The sequence below is a fragment of the Hemitrygon akajei genome, chromosome 26, assembly GCF_048418815.1.
Source record: "Hemitrygon akajei chromosome 26, sHemAka1.3, whole genome shotgun sequence".
Classification (NCBI taxonomy): domain Eukaryota; kingdom Metazoa; phylum Chordata; class Chondrichthyes; order Myliobatiformes; family Dasyatidae; genus Hemitrygon; species Hemitrygon akajei.
This window is the reverse complement of record NC_133149.1, coordinates 14,675,296-14,694,674: the sequence shown is the minus strand read 5'-3', so window position 1 is coordinate 14,694,674 and position 19,379 is coordinate 14,675,296. Positions and strand designations below refer to the sequence as shown.

The window sequence follows — 19,379 nt, the reverse complement described above, 5'->3', positions numbered from 1 at the left end:
GGTTGGAAACTCGTGTTGCAGCTATATAATATGTTGATGAGTCCCCATGTGGAATATTGTGTAGTTTATTTCACCCTGTTACAGAAAAGATGTTATCAACTAGAAAGAGTATCATAAAGGTTTACCAGGATATTGCCTGGACTTGGGGGGGCTTGAGTTACAAGGTGAGGTTGTGTTGACAAGACTATATCTCCTGGAACGTAATAGATTGAGGGGGGTGATTTGATAGAGGTGTGTTAGATGTGGAGGATATGAGGGATACAGACAGAGTGTATCCCTCACCCCCCAAAGAGGAGCAGCTGAAAACAAGAGAGCAAAGGTTTAAAAATCACAGGTGAGAGATTTAAAATGGACACAAGGAACAGCTTCTTCAGGCAGATTGCGGTATGTATTTGGAATCAAGAATATTCAGATATATTTGATATCATTGTTTTACAGAATAGTGAGTGCAGCATTTGAAGTTTTCTGTTGTGTTAACGTGTAATTATTATTAGTACCAAAATACCGAAAACTTACAGAAATTGAAAACGTTCTGCAGATTCAAAGATGAAGCAGTGGTCATTTGATATATAGACAATTATTTATGGATTTGTAGGGCCTGGTTCCATGCAATGAAACATTAAATGAGCCGTGGAGGAGAAGCTGAGAGGTAATGTTGTTGGAACAGGAGCAATTCTCATACACTTGCTGCCCCAGACGCAATGCCATTAACACATTTACCTTCTCATCTCCCTTCATGAGAATGATTTTCCAAGATCAGATAAATCTAGATATCCAGGATTAATAATTGCCTCACTACCAAAATGAAAGCTTGTAGGTCCACTGAAATACTTAAATGTGAAGGATGAAGAAAGCAGTGAATTCAGAGAGGAGTTATGTGGATAATCTGGAGCAAGCCAGTATCAAAAAGAAGGTGTTAAATGCCAGGGGATGCAAAAGGGTTTTTAAATCCCCAGGGCCAGCAAAGATCCACTCAACTCGCTATAGGAAACAAGTGTGGGGGTTGCTGGGACTCCCTCAGAGATTTTTGCATCTTCATTTGCCACATGAGAGGTTCCAGAAGGCAGGAGATACCCAATGTTGTTCCCCAGGGATAACCCAGGGAGCTGCAGGCCAGTGGAAGAGAAACTACTGGAGGAAATTTTAAGGATTATGATTTCCACACATTTAGAAGGGCAGAGGCTGATCAGAGATAGTCAGCACTGCTTAGTATGGGAAAAATCCTACCTCACTAATTTGACTGAGTCTTTTTTTGAGGTGGTAGATCTTAATAAAGAATTTTGGGAAGGCAAATAAGGATAGGACATGTACAGAAAAATGGTAGGGTTTCCAAGAGTGTTGATAAACAGACGGATGTCAAGAGTTAAAGCCCATAGTTCCTTGAAAATTGCAACATAGACAAAAAGGTGGGGAATGAGGGTATGCATAGAAAATGAAAGCTGAGATGTTGTTGCAACTTGATTAAACAAAGATTTTATAAAACTTGGAAAATACACAAAAATCACTTGATAAGTTAACAATACCAGCACAGTATTAGCAAACTAGTTCTGCTATTAGTAGGAACAAACACATGCGTGCAGGTCAGCTTCTGAAATTTGATATTACAGAAGCTTGTTTGTATGTAAAGACTGATATTAGTTGGGCATTTGTAACCTGAGATGACTTGTGTGTAGTTGATATGTCACTGCAGTACAGACTGCATGGGAAATGGTAAGGAGAAGATTCACTGGGACGCTGCCAGGACTGAAAGACTTTAGTTATCAGGAAAAATTAAATAGGCTGGCATGGTTGACCTGAAAGCAAAAGTAGTTGAGGGGGTTATCTGATTAAGGTATATTAAATTATGAGAAGCATAGATGATGTAGATAGTCAGATTAGACTATTAAAATGGTGAGGCATGGAAAGATCCAGAACTAGTGTGAGCAAATGAGATCAATACTGATTGGCAAAATGAGTGGGCATGGAGGTGTGGAACGAAAGGTCTGTTTCAATGCCGTACTGTTACTTCTGACCCATGCACCATCTGTGCACAGATTGTTCCAAATCTGCCACCATCTCTCTAAATGTATCAAGAGAGATGGGCTGCATGCCCGATCCTGATTTTTTAAAAAGTTTTAACCTTTGAAATAATTTCAATCCTTGTATTTTTAGAGTCATATTTAGCAAGAGTTTTGTTCTCATTTGTTTTGGCATAAACATACATTACCCACCTGTGCCACCTGCACCACCTGGAGTTGGATGTGCTGAGACTGTTGCCCCTGAACAGGCTGGATGTGCTGAGAGACAGGAATGTACTGCACACGCTGATAATCTCCCTGAGCTGGCCGATAGTCAGTTGTCAGTGTCTGCGACAGCTCACTCATCGCCTGAGTCAGGAGATCGGTTGTCTGTATGAAAGGCAAAAGGATGAGATTTGCAGGTCAGTGCAGGTATGAGTCAGCAGCAGGGTGCACCTCACATTCAGGTAGTGTGCCCAGGAATAAGAGCATTAGTGACACCAGTGCTGACGGGGTCATTTTAACATTACTAGACAATGCTGGAAACCTTCCTTGCATCTGGAACCTGATAGAGGACCAGTCCTCTGCTGATGCTTCTTCAGCAGTGACCTCATCACCACACGGCGTGCTGTGGACTGCGTTAGCGATGCGGAGTGCAATGGCTACCAGTGAGAGCTGCTGATGGATGGACAGGATGAAGTAGTGCAGATTCTCAACACTGAGATTGGGAACTAGGGACGACATGCTGGGCAGCACGGTGAACGCAGACTATTGCTGGGGACCGATAGTGGCTGCTCCACTTGCATCACCATTGCACGTTTGCAGGAGAACTAGAGGGCAGATGTTCACACCAAGTTCCTGGCACACACTCCCAACAAATCATCCTCCACACTACTAGTGCTTATTTGCTTTGACTAGCGAATATGTAGGAATAAATTACCCATAAGTATTAACTTTGGTTACATGCATCTCTAATTTCCTGTTTGATGTCATCCCTTAAATTATCACCATTGCCTGGAGACAGGCAGATAATTTCCTCAAGTGTCTTCTGCCTTTTAATGTTTCATCCAGACTGATTTCACATTATGATTTTCTGCACCAGTATCCTTTCTCACTAGTACCAATTTCTTCCTTGAAATCTTGATAACTTGAGCAGATGTCTCCTTCAAGTACAGGGGGTGATTATTTAGACTCTCGAACCAAGAGTCCTGTGATTAATTAGCACTCCACAGGACAAGTCATTGATGAGGTGACACGTGGAGTTTTGGTCATCCTGTTTTAGAATGGACACGATTACACTGAAAAGATTTACAGGAATGTTGTCACGGCAAGAGGGCCCGAGTTACAGGGAGAGCTTGGCCAGGCTAGGTCTTTATTCCTTGGAACGTAGGAGAATGAGAGGTGACCTTATAGAAATGGGAAAAATTACAAGAGGCATAGATAAGTGGATAGTAACAGTCTTTTTCACAGGGTAGGGGTGTCTAAAACTAAGGGCCATAGGTTTAGGGTGAGGGGAAAGATTTAAGAGTGACCTGAGGGACAACTTTTTCCACACAGAGGGATCTGCCAGAGTAAGTGCTTTAGGCAGGTCAAATGGTGTAAATTAAGAAGCACTTGGATAAGTGTATGAAGGGGCAGGGCGTAGAGAGATAAGGGCCAAATGCAGGAAACCGAGCCTAGCTTTGGTTACCATGGACTGGTTGCGCTGAAGGTCCTACATTGTTGTAAGACTATAATGCTAAGTGAACAAAAAGGATATATGTGGCATTGTGTGCAAAGGACATCAGCACCTCTGCCCTAACTTACCCCTCTCTTTCTCCAAAAGTTTTATGAATGTACCTTCCTCTTGATCGCTGCCTGGCCAAGCATCGCTGTCGTTTGCTGTGTGGTTCTTGATTGCTTGATCTCTATTGGAAAGTATGCTGTGTTTTTCGTCCCCCCTCACCACCCACCCAGTTTTATATTGTTTTGTACTGACCACAATTGTATCTCCAGTTGCTCCATCCGTGTTCACAACAGTTGGTGTTGTACTGATGACTGTCGCTACGATGGGAGTTTGTACAGGTAGCGTCTGCAGTGCATTTGGATTATCCTGTAGAACATCAGTATGTTTTTTCCGGATATGTTGAACCATTTTTGCCTGGAGACAGAGTAAACATTTTTTTTTAGAGAAGTTCTCCACTTCTCGTTATCATAACGCCCGGTACAACACGAGTTTATCTGCTCCTGTCCAATGATGCACATGTATTCCTGTAGCATCTCCTGCCCTTATTTTTCCGGCAGCCCCAGTAGTACATGTGGATTTTCAAGCAGAAATTTGAGAGATTAGCAGAAGTTTTGTCTGTTTATTTGGCTTGTTGCAAAAGATCCTCCTGCACTATGTGAACAGAAGAGTTGAGAGTGCTGTCCCAGTCAATAATTATTCTCCAAAGTGATGAGCTGAACTTGCCAGTCACTCCTGAGATCTGTAGGAACTTAATGTGTACAACTCTGTCTGGTCAAGTTTTCTACAAAATAAAATGACATTTCAAACCAGTTCTTTGGCTCAAATATTCTGAAAATATGAAATGACTGCACAAATCAAAGTTCATTTTATTAGTTAGAATAGAACAAAAATCCAAAGAAAATATTACATGTCAGTGACACAATCTGAACTCCAATTATTGTGAGGCAACAGCTTCACTGGGATCTGAATGTCCCAGCTTAAACTATGGATCTAAAATAATATGCTTGGAACCTTATGTAAGCTGCCTTCATACCTCCAGGTATACTCTCGTATCCTTTGCATTTTGCACCCTGTGGATACATTACCTCACACTTCACTGGTCTGAATTCTATTTTCTCTTTTTCTGCCCATTTGTCCATATCTTCCTGTAGTTTTAAACTTTCCGCCTTGTGTCAACCACACAGTTAATTTGAGGATCATCTGCAACCTCCCTTTTAGCATGTCACCTAATATTGAGCCCCTTAGAAAGCCACAGGTAACAGCCTACCAGTGCATAAACACTTGTGAACCATTCCTCTTTGCTTCCTGCCACTGAGCAAATTTGATCCATTTTCACCTCCCTTGGAAATTTGTTTTTTTTTTGGTTTAACCAACCTTCCTCATGAAAAGCCTTGCTTAAATCCACGTAGACGACACCAAAAACAGTGCTTGTTATCATACAAATAAATTCTATCAGATTAGTCAACATGACATTCCCTTAAAAAATGCACATAGAAAGGGACAATTAATCAAAGACAGTCAAAGTGAAGGCAAATCTCATCGTAGAATGCATTCTAATAACATGCTCATCACCCAAGTAACCTGTCATTTGTCAATTCATCTATTCTTAAACAATAACACAATTTCAGCATTCTTCAATTCTGACACTACTCGAGAAACCAGGGGTGATCAGAAAATCATAGTCAGAACCTCCGCAAACTCTTCCCCATTCCTTTTAACAGCCTGAGAAATACTTCATTCAGGCCTGGCAACTCATACACTCTCAAAAATGCAACCTCTTAAAATATTCCCTTTTGCTATGTTTATTCCTTTTGAACTAGTGTTTGTGTTGACCCCTTCTTTTATGAAGGTAGCCACACAGAATTCATAAAGAACCTTACCAACATCCAGCAATTGCATGGCTTGGTTAGGTTTATGGTTCTAGTTAGGCCTTCTCGTTGGTTATTCTCTTCCTCCTCGATTTGTTTATGTTGCTTGTCAACATTTTTTTTCTCAAACCCACTCTTTATTTTCCTAACTTCCCTTATACTTGCCCCGAAACATCTACATGCTTACATCTTCAGCAATATTAAGCTCTCCATGGCTCTATGCATTGGGTCTCCTGGGGTTTAGCTGCCCACCCTTTGACTTTATGGGAACATACTTACCCTGACCCCTCAAATCAATTAAGTCAATGCTTTCTATTGCTAAAACCCTCAATTAGCTGCTTCTTAACTATTTATGCTGAATTAACTGTTGGTCTAGTAAAATTACTCTTAGCCCATCTAGAACTTTCATTCCCATTTTATCTCTGTCCCTTTCCATAAATCTAATTTGCTTATGATCGCTTTCACAGAAGTGCTTCCCCAGTGGTAATACCTGTTTACCCAGCTTCAATCATCAACGACTCCCCACCCGTCCCTTCAGTTTGAAGCCTCTTGGGCTTACTAAATAGTTCTCCTGAACACAGTTGAGGAATTTAGAATTATACTGACTGCATTCCAGTTAACATAATGGCAAAACTCTTCACCATTATGATCCTATATTCCCCTCCACATACTCCCATGCTCAATGGTGACTGGCATCTAAAATAATACAAAGAATACAAAGTACAAATAATACAAAGTACCCTTTGAGGTACTACTTCTTAACCTCTTTTGTAACACTTCAAAATTTACTTCCAGGACCTTTTCATTTCATCACCAAAGTTGCTGACATCAACAGTGGGGCACAACACTGGACTAAATCCTCCTTTCTCCCCATTAATTTTTTAAAAAATCAGGCCTGAACCTCTTGCTCCACTGCACCAAATACACAAATTTAGTAATGAAATTCAAAAGAACTGCAAGTACTTGACATCTAAAATAAAGGCAAGTCAGATCATATCAATTTGAGGAGAGAAACAAAGGGAATTTTTCAGATCAAAGCATTTTCATCAGAACTGGGAAAGTGAGAAAATTAGACAATTGAAGTTGCAGAGACAGCTTGATCTGCTGGGCAGTTCCAACATTCCTCTTTGTGCCTCCAGTTCTCTACGACCTGTAGTTCACAACTCTTACATTGTCTCTTTTTCCTCTCGCTGTTGTCGTAAATCTACTAACCAAAACAGCTTAGTAAATGGTATGTCAGTAACAGCAACTGAGTCCAATCTACCACAGTACTCTATGGAATTAAATGGTATGTCAGTAACAGTAACCACCGAATCTCATCTACCACAGTATTCTGTGGAAGCAATACTCATAAAACTGAAGTCTGCGCTACTTACTTCAATATACAGATAAAATTTGTTCAGGAGCATGAAGCAGTGGGCAGATTTGAATTCTATGGGTCAAATTCATTTTTACTCAACAACCCACATTCAGAGTAGCAAGCAGCTAATACACACTGAGGAATGCTGTAGATGCTAGTGAGGTTGATTATAACCAGTGAAACATAGCACCCAATACTTTGGCTGTAGAGCATGCAGAAGACTGGCTGTCCCAAGGCAAATATATCACCTTCTGACACTTTAAAGCCTGTCCAAGTAAGGCTCAAGTCAGGAGCATGATGGAATACTCTCCACTTACTCAGATGAGCGCAACTCCAACAACAATCAATATCTAGAGCAAAGCAGCCCTTTCATTGGCACTCCATCCACCATCCTTAACATTTATTCCACCAGTAGCACAGCATTGTTGCAAGGTTAGGGTTACCACCTACAAATTCATGTAGGCTTCTCTGATAGTGACCACCAATCAAAACAGGATAAGCAGTTACTTTGAACCACCACCAACTGTACCTTTGTCCCCTTATCATCCAACTCTACTTAGAAATCTATTGCTGCTCCAAATCCTAGAATTCTATACCCATGTTCAGATACTTGCATCAGAGCGGCTTCTTGAAATCAAGAAAATGGCTCACTATCACTCTTGAATGGAGTTCAATCCATGTAAATGGATTCTGGCATCAGCAACAGAAAACATCAACAAATCCCAAATAATTTTGTAATATACTCACATGATAAAATAATTTCAAGTTGTATTTCCCTTCTCGTTTCTCTTTGGCATTGTTTCAGCCTGATTTCCTAATGTTTTGCCATTTAATGTAAACCTCATTATTTTGCTTCACTTTAAATCCTAATATATTCCATTATTCAAGGAGCGATAGCTTTGCATCTACACTGCACCCCACCCCACTCCCACACCCAACTGCTTCCCCTCACGGAATATCTGCCTGAATTTGAAGCTACATTAACGTTTCCAACCAGCTTGTCTTACGTTACTCACCGCACTAAATAGTGTCCACGGGAGTTAAGGCACTGGACTGGTGATCTGCCTCACTCATTTCCTGTTATGATGATAGAGGGAATATTTGGCAAAAAGAATTTGTGCTGCTCTGTACTATCCCCAGTGTGGATGAATGGAACTACTCACCTTGCTGCTGTACTGTTTGCAGCAGTGTGGACAGCACACAGGCAGGGTGGCAATGGTGCCCTTCAGTTGCGTATGCGTGCTCAGCATTGGATCCGGTTCCCCTGGACCTGCGGGCCTTAGCTTCCGAATACTTGGGGGAAGTTCTGCCCCGGGGTGGTTCTTCAAGATATGGGCTTTACGTTTACTGGCACTCTTGTATACCTATTAAACATGGTTGAAATTAATGCAGCAGGTACACCCAAATATTCTGAACACACCTTTATCGAGAAGTTTCATATTTAGATACAAATGAAGTGAGTAACTAGGACCAATACTGACCATGATAACAGGGCACAATCGTGATGGAACTCAACATTGACTGGGAGAGGGAGTAGGAATGGAGGGGCAAGAAAGGAAGAAAAGGCAAGGGAACAAAGGGGAAGACGGGGAAGGACAATGTGGCACTGGGAGGATGCCTGGACTTCAGGGAATTTGTAGCTTTTCTGTACTGTCAGCAGGAATCCACCAGTATTCCCAACCAGCTGCAGAATACTGGCAGGCAACTTTTCCCAAGTCGACAAAGATCCTGTATGGAACAGCTCCTTTCCTTTGGAGAAGGGCTGAATCATTCAGAATAGGACCGCGGGCATCTAAAATGCAGCAAAGGCCCGACCTTTCCTGGATCAGACTCAGAACCTTTGGTTGAAACCTTGTCTGATTCAGTGCTCAGTTAAGGCACTCAAAATCCCTTACTAGTACTGCCCAGTTATTCATTCAGGGTTTTACTGGAAGAACTTGTGTTTATGGTCCATTCATTATTTATATTTGAAATCCTCAGGGGGATTCAAACTCACACCTCCAGATCAATAGTCAAAACAATCTGGATACTAGTCAAATAACTTGGTGTCTCTTGCTTACATATTTGTTTTTCTATTGGGGGAAGGTGTGCGATACTTGATATACTATTGGGGAATGCAACAAGGAAGATGACAGAAGGTTGTGTAGGGGAACGTTTCGTATCTAGCGATCATAATGCCATTAGTTTCAAGGTAATTATGGGAAAGGATAGGTCTGGTCCTCAGGTGGTGATTCTAAATCGGAGAAAGGGTGTCAGAAAGGATCGGAAATGGCGTCAGAAAGGATCTGGCAAGTGTGGATTGGGGCAGGCTGCTTTCTGGCAAAGGTGTAAATGTTAAGTGGAAGGCCTTCAAAAGTGAAATTTTTGAGAGCACAAAGCTTGTATGTGCCTGTCAGATAAAGGGTAAGGGTAACAGGTTGAGGGAACCTTGGTATTCTAGAGATAGAGGCCCTGGTTAAGGTTAAAAAAGGTGCACAGGCGATATAAGCAGACAGGAACAAATGAGGTACTCGTGGAGTACAAGAAATGCAAGAGAACACTTAAGAAACCAGGAGGGCTAAAAGGCAGCATGAGGTTGCTTTGGCAGACAAGGTGAAGATATGTTGGGAGCAAAAGGATTGTAAGGAACAAAATTGGTTCTCTGGAAAATCAGAACGCTAATCTATGCATGGAGCCAAAAGAGAAGGGGGAGATTGTAAACAGATTTTTTGCATCTGTATTTACTCAGGAGAAGGGCTCAGAGAGAGGCAAATCAGCAGTGAGGTCATGGACTACAGAGGAGGAGGTGTTTGCTGTTCTGAGCAAATCAGGGTGACAAATCCCCAAGGCCTGACAAGGTGTTCCCTCAGACCCTGTGGGAGGCGAGTGCAGAAATTGCAGGGCCCTTAGCAGAGATATTTAAATCAGCCTTAGTGACTAGTGAGGGATTGGAGGAGAGCCAATGTTGTTCCACTGTTTAAGAAAGGCCCGAAGAATGAACCAGGAAATAAGAATAACTGGTGAGCCTGACATCAGTTGTGGAAAAGTGATTGGAAGGTATTCTAAGAGACCAAATTTATGAGTATTTGGATGGACAGGAACTGATTAGGGATAGTCAGCATGGCTTTGTGCCTGGTACGTCGTGTCCAACCAATCTTAAGAGTTTTTGACATTGTCATCAGGAAAGTTGATTAAGGCAAGGTAGTGGATGTCAGATGGACTTCAGTGAGGCCTCTGACAAGGTGCTGCATGGGATGTTGGTCAAAAAGATTCAGTCACTTGGCATTCAAGATGAGGTAGTAAACTGGATTAGACATTGGCTTTGTGGGTGAAGCCGGAGTGTGGTAGTACATGATTGCCTCTCTGACTGGAGGCCTGTGACTAGTGGAGTGCCACAGGATCTGTGCTGGGTCCATTATCATTTGTCATCTATATCAACAATCTGGATGATAATCTGGTAAACTGGATCAGCAATTTGTGGATGACACCAAGACTGGGAGTGTAGTGGACAGCAAGGAAGATTATCAAAGCTTACAGCAGGATCTGGATCAGCTGGAAAATGGGCTGAAAAATGGCAGACAGAATTTAATGCAGACTAGTGTGAGGTTTTGTACTTCAGTAGGACCAACCAGGGTAGATGTCACACAGTGAGTGATAGAGCACTGAGGAGTGTGGTAGAACAAAGTGATCTGGGAATACAGGTCCATAGTTCATTGTAAGTGGCATCACAGGTAGACTGGGTCATAAAGAAAACTTTGGCACGTTGGCTTTCATAAATCAAAGTATTGAGTACAGGAGTTGGGATGTTATGTTAAAGTTGTACAAGACTTTGGTGAGGCCTAATTTTGAGTATTGTGTGCAGATTTGGTCAGCTACCTACAGGAAAGATGTCAATAAGATTGAAAGAGTACAGAGAAAATTTACAAGGATGTTATCAGGCCTGGAGGACTTGAGTTATAAGGAAAGATCGAATAGGTTAAAACTTTATTCCCTGGAACATAGAAAATTGAGGGGAAATTTGATAAAGGTAATGTAAAATTATGTGGGGTATAGATGGGGTAAATGCATGCAGCCATTTTCCACTGAGTTTGGGTAAGACTACTACTAGAGGTCATAGGTTAAGGATGAAAGGTGAAATGTTTGAGGGGAACACGAGGGGAAATTTCTTCACTCAGAGAGTGGTATGAGTGTGGAGCAAGCTGCAAAAGGAAGTGGGGGGATGCAATTTCAGCATTCAAGAGAAGCTTGGATAGGTACATGGATAGTAGGGGTATGGAGGGCTATGGTCCAGGCATAGATCGATGGCAGTAAGCAGTTCAAATGGTTCGGCACGGACTGGATGCTCTGAAGGGCCTGTTTCTGTGATGAAGTTTTCTATAACTCTGAAAGTTGTTAAGAATTTTGGTTACTGAAGGAAGAATATGGGGGAAAAGGAATTAATAAATAGCAGATCACACTTTCAGAGCTGAAGGGGTATCTCTGATCGACTTTCTAGTATTCATAACCTACTCCAAGGTCTCCACATGTTTCCTCAAGAGTCAGACCCAGAACAGATGCCATAGCCCAGCTCAATTCTTTGATTTCTAAAAGGTCAGCACAGATTCCTTCCCTTGGTATTCAATGCCCTGTACACAGAGCCAGTTATCTAACAAACTTTTTCAACTACCCTTTTAACCTTGCCCTGCTACCCTTTAGGATTTGTGAATACATACATGTACCTGGATCCTACTGTTCTTCCACACGCTCAGAACATTCCTGCTTAGATTATACCACCTCCCCATATGACCCTCCCATGGATTACTGCACAAATATCCACATTACATTTATCCACAAATACACTTACTTCACTGAAATTCTTATCTTTTCCTGAAGCCTCAATATTTACAATGTTGCCAAGATTTGCACCACAAGTAAATAATGAAATTGTGCTACTTTATACGTAGGTGACCTGCCTGTGAGATTGAGGAGGAAAGCAATGGTCATAATACCAATCCCTGGTACACCCTGATGCATTTTTGAAGATAAAGAACACCGTGTACCTAATAATATATCCCAGGAATTCACTGAGTTGGTAAGAATAGAATCACTATTGATGCAAGGCAGCTCCATACCGACAGCAGCCTTGTCACATCTATAAAAAGCCTTACCTTGTCACAGTACTGGCAGTAGTAGTCTCTGTTTGGTTTAATGATGGGCAACGTTAGCTCTGGCACATCATCTATCCTGATATCTGGGTGCCTTTTTGACAAATGATTCACCTGAAAAACAGAAAAAGTGCAATAAGAACAAACTGCAGCTTCTTTGACAGATCATTCCCCTCGGAATGACACATCAATGTACAGCTTATTGTAGCACCACGTCTGACAGTCTGGTGTACATCTGCACTAACTCAACTTTCTATGGGTAATGAGAGAAAATGGCAACATACTTCTAACCACAAGCTTGGACACTTTGGCTCTGATGAAGGGCAATGCACCGTACGCCTTCTTAACCACACAGTCAACCTGTGCAGCAGCTTTGAGTGTCCTACGGACACGGACCCCAAGATCCCTCTGATCCTCCACACTGCCAAGAGTCTTACCATTAATGCTATATTCTGCCATCATATTTGACCTACCAAAATGAACCACTTCACAGTTACCTGGGTTGAACTCCATCTGCCACTTCTCAGCCCAGTTTTGCATCCTATCAATGTCCCACTCTGACATCCCTCCATACCATCCACAACACCCCCAACCTTTGTGTCATCAGCAAATTTACTAACCCATCTCTCCACTTCCTCATCCAGGTCATTTATAAAAATCACAAAGAGAAGGGGTCCCAGAACAGGTCCGAGGCACATCACTGGTCACCGACTTCCATGCAGAATATGACCCGTCTACAACCACTCTTTGCCTTCTGTGGGCAAACCAATTCTGGATCCACAAAGCAAGGTCCCCTTGGATCCCATGCCTCCTTACTTTCTCAATAAACTTTGCATGCGGTACCATATCAAATGCCTTGCTGAAATCCATATACACTACATCTGCTGCTTTACCTTCATCAATGTGTTTAATCACATCCTCAAAAAATTCAATCTGGCTCATAAGGTACGACCTGCCCTTGACAAAGCCATGCTGACTATTCCTCATATTATACCTCTCCAAATGTTCATAATTTCTGCCTCTCAGGAACTTCTCCATCAATTTACCAACCACTGAAATAAGACTCACTGGTCTATAATTTCCTGGGCTATCTCTACTGCCTTTCTTGAATAATGGAACAACATCTGCAACTCTCCAATCCTCCGGAACCTCTCCCGTCCCCACTGATAATGCATCATCCAGGATTACAAATGCTCCATCTGTGAAGGATTGAAGTACTTGAATTTTCCATTTAATGCACTGAATTCACTGCTCAGTGTGGTCACCCCTGAACTGGAGTACATTCAACCCAGATGAGGTGACTGACTTACAGATCATCTCTATTCAGTCCGCAAACACAACCTTGACCTTTCAGTTCCTTTTTATGTTAATTCTTCCTGCTCCCAATCTGACCCATTTCACCCTGTTACACTATTCTAATTAAGTTTAAGAAATGCCATTTATAAATTTACTGATGACACAACCGTTGTTCGAATCTCAGACGGAGATGAGAGGGCATACAGGAGCGAGATATACCAGCTAGTTGAGTGGTGTCGCAGCAATAACTTTGCACTCAACGTCAGTTGATTGTGGACTTCAGGAAGCACAAGGCATAGGAACACATATCAAACCTCATAGAGGAATCAGAAGTGAACAGAATGAGCAATTTTGGGATCTAACCTGATCCCAGCATATCAATGCAGATATAAAGGCCGCCGTATTTCATTTGGAATTTGAAGACATTTGGTTTGTCACCTAAAACACTCAAAAACTTCTACTGGTGTACCATGGAGAGCATTTTGACAAGCTGCATCACTGTCTGGTAAGGGGGGTACTATAAAAATCCTGAAATTGCTAATTTCTACTTAATGAGAACATGTTTTGCCATTCCTCACAGACCCCATTTTAGTGGCAATGGAAAATATCCAGTATTGTTTCTGTTGCAGCTCCTAAACAATTAGGATGGGAAATGTGTTTGCCTTTATTGCAAATTTGAATACAAAAGCATAGAAGCCTTACTACAATTATTCAAGCCTTAATTAGATCACACCTGGAATGTTACAGACTATCCCTGGGTTATGAACACCCAACAAGCTGTACATACAAACGAGCTCCCTATTACTGTAGATGTCGGATTAAAAGCCGCTACTTTTTTCCCACATTTTGAACAGCTTTGAACACTGCGGCCTTTACTACGGTGCGGCTAATGCATGATTTTTTTTCATGCCGCCAAAAACATTTTGCCTCGTAACAGTAGACCAATAAAATTGATGAGTAGTTCACAGAGGTCCAATGAAATTGTACGATAAATCAAGCGCACTTTCACAATTAAATTATTTTAAATCAGTCATTTGTACTCACCCTCATCAACATGGAAAACACTCGAAGAAAAGCATTGTGCTGCCTTTATGGCAGTTATTTAGTTTATAATATTTTCGCTTAGTAATTCATTTGTTAGTATTTTCTAGTTAAAGTTAGAAGTGTTTTAACTATATTTGTTTTCTGTACTACATCCCGGGATGCTATGACGTCACATCCGGTTTCGCCGCGTCTTGTGGGAAATACCGGTTTGCGATAAACGGGAAGGTGGGGGCATTAGACCCGAGCGAAACGCTGCTTTTAAGTTAAAGGCGATCAATAACTTTTCCTGGTAGGCTGCAGTATATATATTTTTTACCAGTCGTTAGGAGATATTGGAATGTTGTTCAGTAAAAAAGTATACGCAACGTATATTTAAAAGTAGCCGCGTTACAGGCACGGTTCGAAAAAAAGCATTTGCAATATGTATTTGTTTATGTTACCATATGGATTTAATTAAAAGTTAAAAAATCCTCACGTGTAATATCTTTCTGTGTAAATATCTCATATTACAACGTGGGACACCTGCGGCCTAAAATCTGGTGCGGCCTAAAATCCGGTGCGGCTTGTACAAGTACAAAATTGATTTTCTTTCTAAAATTAGAGCCAGCGGCTTTTAATCAGGTGCGCTCTGTAGTGCGAAATCTACGGTAATATAATTAAATTCAAAAGTCTAACATAAGCATGCACACTTGCTCCTATGAATGTCAGAACTAGTTTCCTCCCTTTCCCCTATTAGTAATTGGTCTTTCTGAATAGTCTTATGTGCTTTCAATACCATTTGCTGTGGAGTTCTGGTTACCATATCAACTGATTTTTGTGTATTTACTGACTTGTGGACAAAATCAAAGTATGGAAGTCTGCAAAACAGAGCCTGTTCGCTATCCAGGGACAGACTATATATACAATTTACCTAAAAATGATACACAGTACCCACTGCAGCAAAGACTCACTAGACTTGTTCCTGAGATGGAAGGCCTGTAATATGAGGAAAGCTTAATATAATAGACTAGGCCTCTATTCCACTGAGAGCTTAGAAGAATGAGAAGTGACCCCACTGAGACTTAGGATTCTTAGAAGGTTCAACAATGTGGATGCAGGGAGGCCATTTCCTTTGGTGGAGGAGTCTGAAACCAGGGGTCACAGTTTCAATGTAGAGTAGTTAATTTATGCAACCTAATGCAACAGGTGAAAGCATATGACATCATACAGAATCACTGAGCTAGTGTTTCAACAGTCCCAGTACTGACCAGCATCCCACGCCGACGGAAGCCCATCATACAGGCACGGCACTTGAACATGAAACTCTCGTAGTCTGTGGAAGGGATCTTAGGTTTGAAAGGCTTTGACTTGTGGATGCGCCCAGCATTCTTGGCCTCTCGTTCAGGATTATGCATTCTCTGCATGTGCTCTTTCAACTTGTCCTTTCTCTGCCAAAAAAAAGAGAGCATGGCTCAGTACTTGGTAGCATTGTACTGGAAGAAGCATCTCCACTGTATGGACATTGTCTCATTTATTGATCAGGATCTCACTATAGTTTCATTAAGGGAAGTAGTTTTGCATCACATCAAAATCAATAAAGTTCTCAAGAAATCAATCAAATTATTAGTTGTTGATTGAAGACTGCGCCTTCAAGGTTCTCAATTTGCATTCTTTCTTCTCAAACCAATTGAAGTAATGGCACTATGATATTCCCCATTTCATACTCAGTCACTTACCAGATCACCATATTCTTCCTGTTTAATTAAAAGTAACAAAACATTTTGTACAATTAAGGAAAAGTAATTTATCAATTATATTTCTCACATTTCTTCAAAATAGGCAGTGCCATTTTCCCTATTACCTGTAAACCTGTTTGGTCTCAAACTAATTCCATTAATACTAATAATTCCCACTTATTTCCCAATAACCCATTGCCTCTCACTGGCCTACAAACTCCTGCCACCCACCTACCAGCGGTAATTTTACAGATGCCAATTGACCCATCAGCCAAAACATCTTTGTGATGTGGGAGAAAACTGAAGGGTTTAGAAGAAACCCAAGCAGCCACAATAGAACGTGCACAGACAGCACCACAAGACATAGGATCAGATTTCAGCCATTTGGCCCATCAAGTCTGTTCCACCACATCCACTCTATCAAGGCCTTTCAATATTCCATCAGCTTCAATGAGGTCACCCCCTCATTCTTCTGAAATCCAGTGAATAGAGGCCCAGAGCCATCAAACACTGCTTATATGACAAGCCTTTCAATCCTGGAATTATTTTCATGAACACCCTATGAACCCTCTCCAGTTTCAACCCAAAACTGCTCACAATACTCCAAGTGAGGCCTCACCAGTGCTTTATAAAGTCTCAATATTACATCCTTGTTTTTAACATTCTAGCCCTCTTGAAATGAATGCTAACATCGCATTTGCCTTCCTCACCACCGACTCAACTTGCAAATTAACCTTCGAGGGCTCCAAAAGTCCCTTTACACCTCAGATTTTTGAATTTTCTACCAACACTATTCCATTTGCCACTTCTTTGTCAATTCTAAGTCCTTCAATACTCTCTACTTCATCAAAACTACCTGCACCAGAAAGCAGGATTAAACCTGGTATGAGGCAGCAGCTCTGACAGCTTCACACCTTTGCCACAAAAAATGTGACAGTCATGCAGCATCACAATGGGCCCTTTCAGCTCACCATGTCAATAGACAATAGAAAGTAAGTGCAGGAGTTTTGAATCAAATTAAGAGAAATAAGATTATGTCTAAATTGAAAAAAGAGAGGGCACAAATAGCTTTCCTTCAGGAAACCCACATGAGCCAATCTGAACATGCAAAATTAAAAAGAATGGGCTTCAAGCATGTATTTTATTCATCATATAAACTGAGCCACAAAAGAGGATTAGCTACTTTAATATCAAGTGCTCTTAACTATAAACATATTTCAGAGACTAAAGACAAGGATGGACGATTTGTAAAGATTACAGGAAGAATAGAAGGTCCTGAAATAACATTTCTGAATGTTTATGCTCCACCAGGTGGTGAATGGTCATTCTATAGACACATTTTTGACCCAATGGCTAGCTTTCAAGGGGTAGTAATTTGTGGAGGGGATTTTAATAACAGGTTAAACCCTGTATTAGATTATTCAGGAACAGTTATTCAGAATAAACCTCTGTCTAGGAAACTGAAATCATTGATGGAAGAGTTGGGAATAATAGATGTGTGGAGGGAATTACACCCCACTAGTAACACATTACTCCTTCCCTCATTCAGCTTATTCAAGGATAGACTTTTTTTTATATTTAACATAGATTCAGGATAAAAGAATGTAACATTGCAACAATTGATCTGTCGGACCATAGCCCAGTCTCTACGTCTCTAATTCTGGAAAGGAAAATGAGGAAAACACTATGGAGGTTAAATTCACATATACTGAATAACCAGAGAGTAATGGAGAGAATAAAGGGAGAAATTAAAGAATACCTAGACCTTAATGACACAGGAGAAACATCACCAGTGATCTTATGGGATACATTGAAAGCCGTACTGAGAGGAAAAATTATTTCCATTACCACTTATATGGAGGAGCAAATCTGCAAAGAGATAACAGATAACTGCAGGAGACAGAAAGTTGTGATTGTAGGGGATTTTAAATTTCCACACATTGATTGGGACTCCCATACTGTTAAAGGTCTAGATGGGTTAGAGTTTGTGAAATGTGTTCAGGAAAGTTTTCTAAATCAATATATAGATGTACCAACAACAACACACACAAAATGCTGGTAGAACACAGCAGGCTAGGCAGCATCTATAGGGAGAAGCGCTATCGACATTTCGGGCCGAGACCCTTCGTCAGGACTAACCGAAAGGAAAGATAGTAAGAGATTTGAAAGTAGTGGGGGGGGGGGGGGGAATGCAAAATGATAGGAGAAGACCGGAGGGGGTGGGATAAAGCTAAGAGCTGGAAAGGTGATTGGCGAAACTGATAAAGAGCTGGAGAAGGGAAAGGATCATGGGACGGGAGGCCTAGGGAGAAAGAAAGGAGGGTGGGGAGCACCAGAGGGAGATGGAGAACAGGCAAACAACTAAATATGTCAGGGATGGGGTAAGAAGGGGAGGAGGGGCATTAACGGAAGTTAGAGAAGTCAATGTTCATGCCATCAGGTTGGAGGCTACCCAGCCGGTATATAAGGTGTTGTTCCTCCAACCTGAGTTTGGATTCATTTTGACAATAGAGGAGGCCATGGATAGACATATCAGAATGGGACTGGGACATGGAATTAAAATGTGTGGCCACTGGGAGATCCAGCTTTCTCTGGCGGACCAAGCGTAGGTGTTCCGTGAAACGGTCTCCCAGTCTGCGTCAGGTCTCACCAATATATAAAAGGCCACACCGGGAGCACCGGACGCAGTATACCACACCAGCCGACTCACAGGTGAAGTGTCGCCTCACCTGGAAGGACTGTCTGGGGCCCTGAATGGTGGTGAGGGAGGAAGTGTAAGGGCAGCTGTAGTACTTGTTCCGTTTACAAGGATAAGTGCCAGGAGGGAGATCGGTGGGAAGGGATGGGGGGGGACGAGTGGACAAGGGAGTCGCGTAGGGAGCGATCCCTGCGAAAAGCAGAAAGGGGGGGGGAGGGAAAAATGTGTTTGGTAGTGGGATCTCGTTGGAGGTGGCGGAAGTTACGGAGAATTATATGTTGGACCTGGAGGCTGGTGGGGTGGTAGGTAAGGACAAGGGGAACCCTATCCTGAGTGGGGTGGCGGGTGGATGGGATGAGGGCAGATGTGCGGGAAATGAGAGAGATGTGGTTGAGAGCAGAGTTGATGGTGGACGAAGGGAAGCCCCTTTGTTTAAAAAAGGAAGACATCTCCTTCGTCCTGGAAAGAAAAGCCTCATCCTGAGAGCAGATGCGGCGGAGATGGAGGAATTGTGAGAAGGGAATAGCCTTTTTGCAAGAGGCAGGGTGGGAA

At 41.8% G+C, this 19,379-nt stretch overlaps 1 protein-coding gene across 5 annotated transcripts in view; it reads right to left on the bottom strand.

Moving 5' to 3' along the window:
- Positions 1 to 19,379, bottom strand: part of prdm10 (PR domain containing 10) — a 146,750-nt gene that overhangs the window by 13,419 nt on the left and 113,952 nt on the right. For all 5 annotated transcript variants that reach the window (XM_073029612.1, XM_073029616.1, XM_073029617.1 and 2 more), the window contains 5 exons: positions 15,662 to 15,841; positions 12,078 to 12,188; positions 8,115 to 8,315; positions 3,976 to 4,137; positions 2,211 to 2,387 (listed from right to left, as the gene is read on the bottom strand). In XM_073029612.1, the coding sequence (XP_072885713.1) occupies positions 2,211 to 2,387; positions 3,976 to 4,137; positions 8,115 to 8,315; positions 12,078 to 12,188; positions 15,662 to 15,841 (831 nt within the window). The remainder of the gene's footprint in view (positions 1 to 2,210; positions 2,388 to 3,975; positions 4,138 to 8,114; positions 8,316 to 12,077; positions 12,189 to 15,661; positions 15,842 to 19,379) is intronic.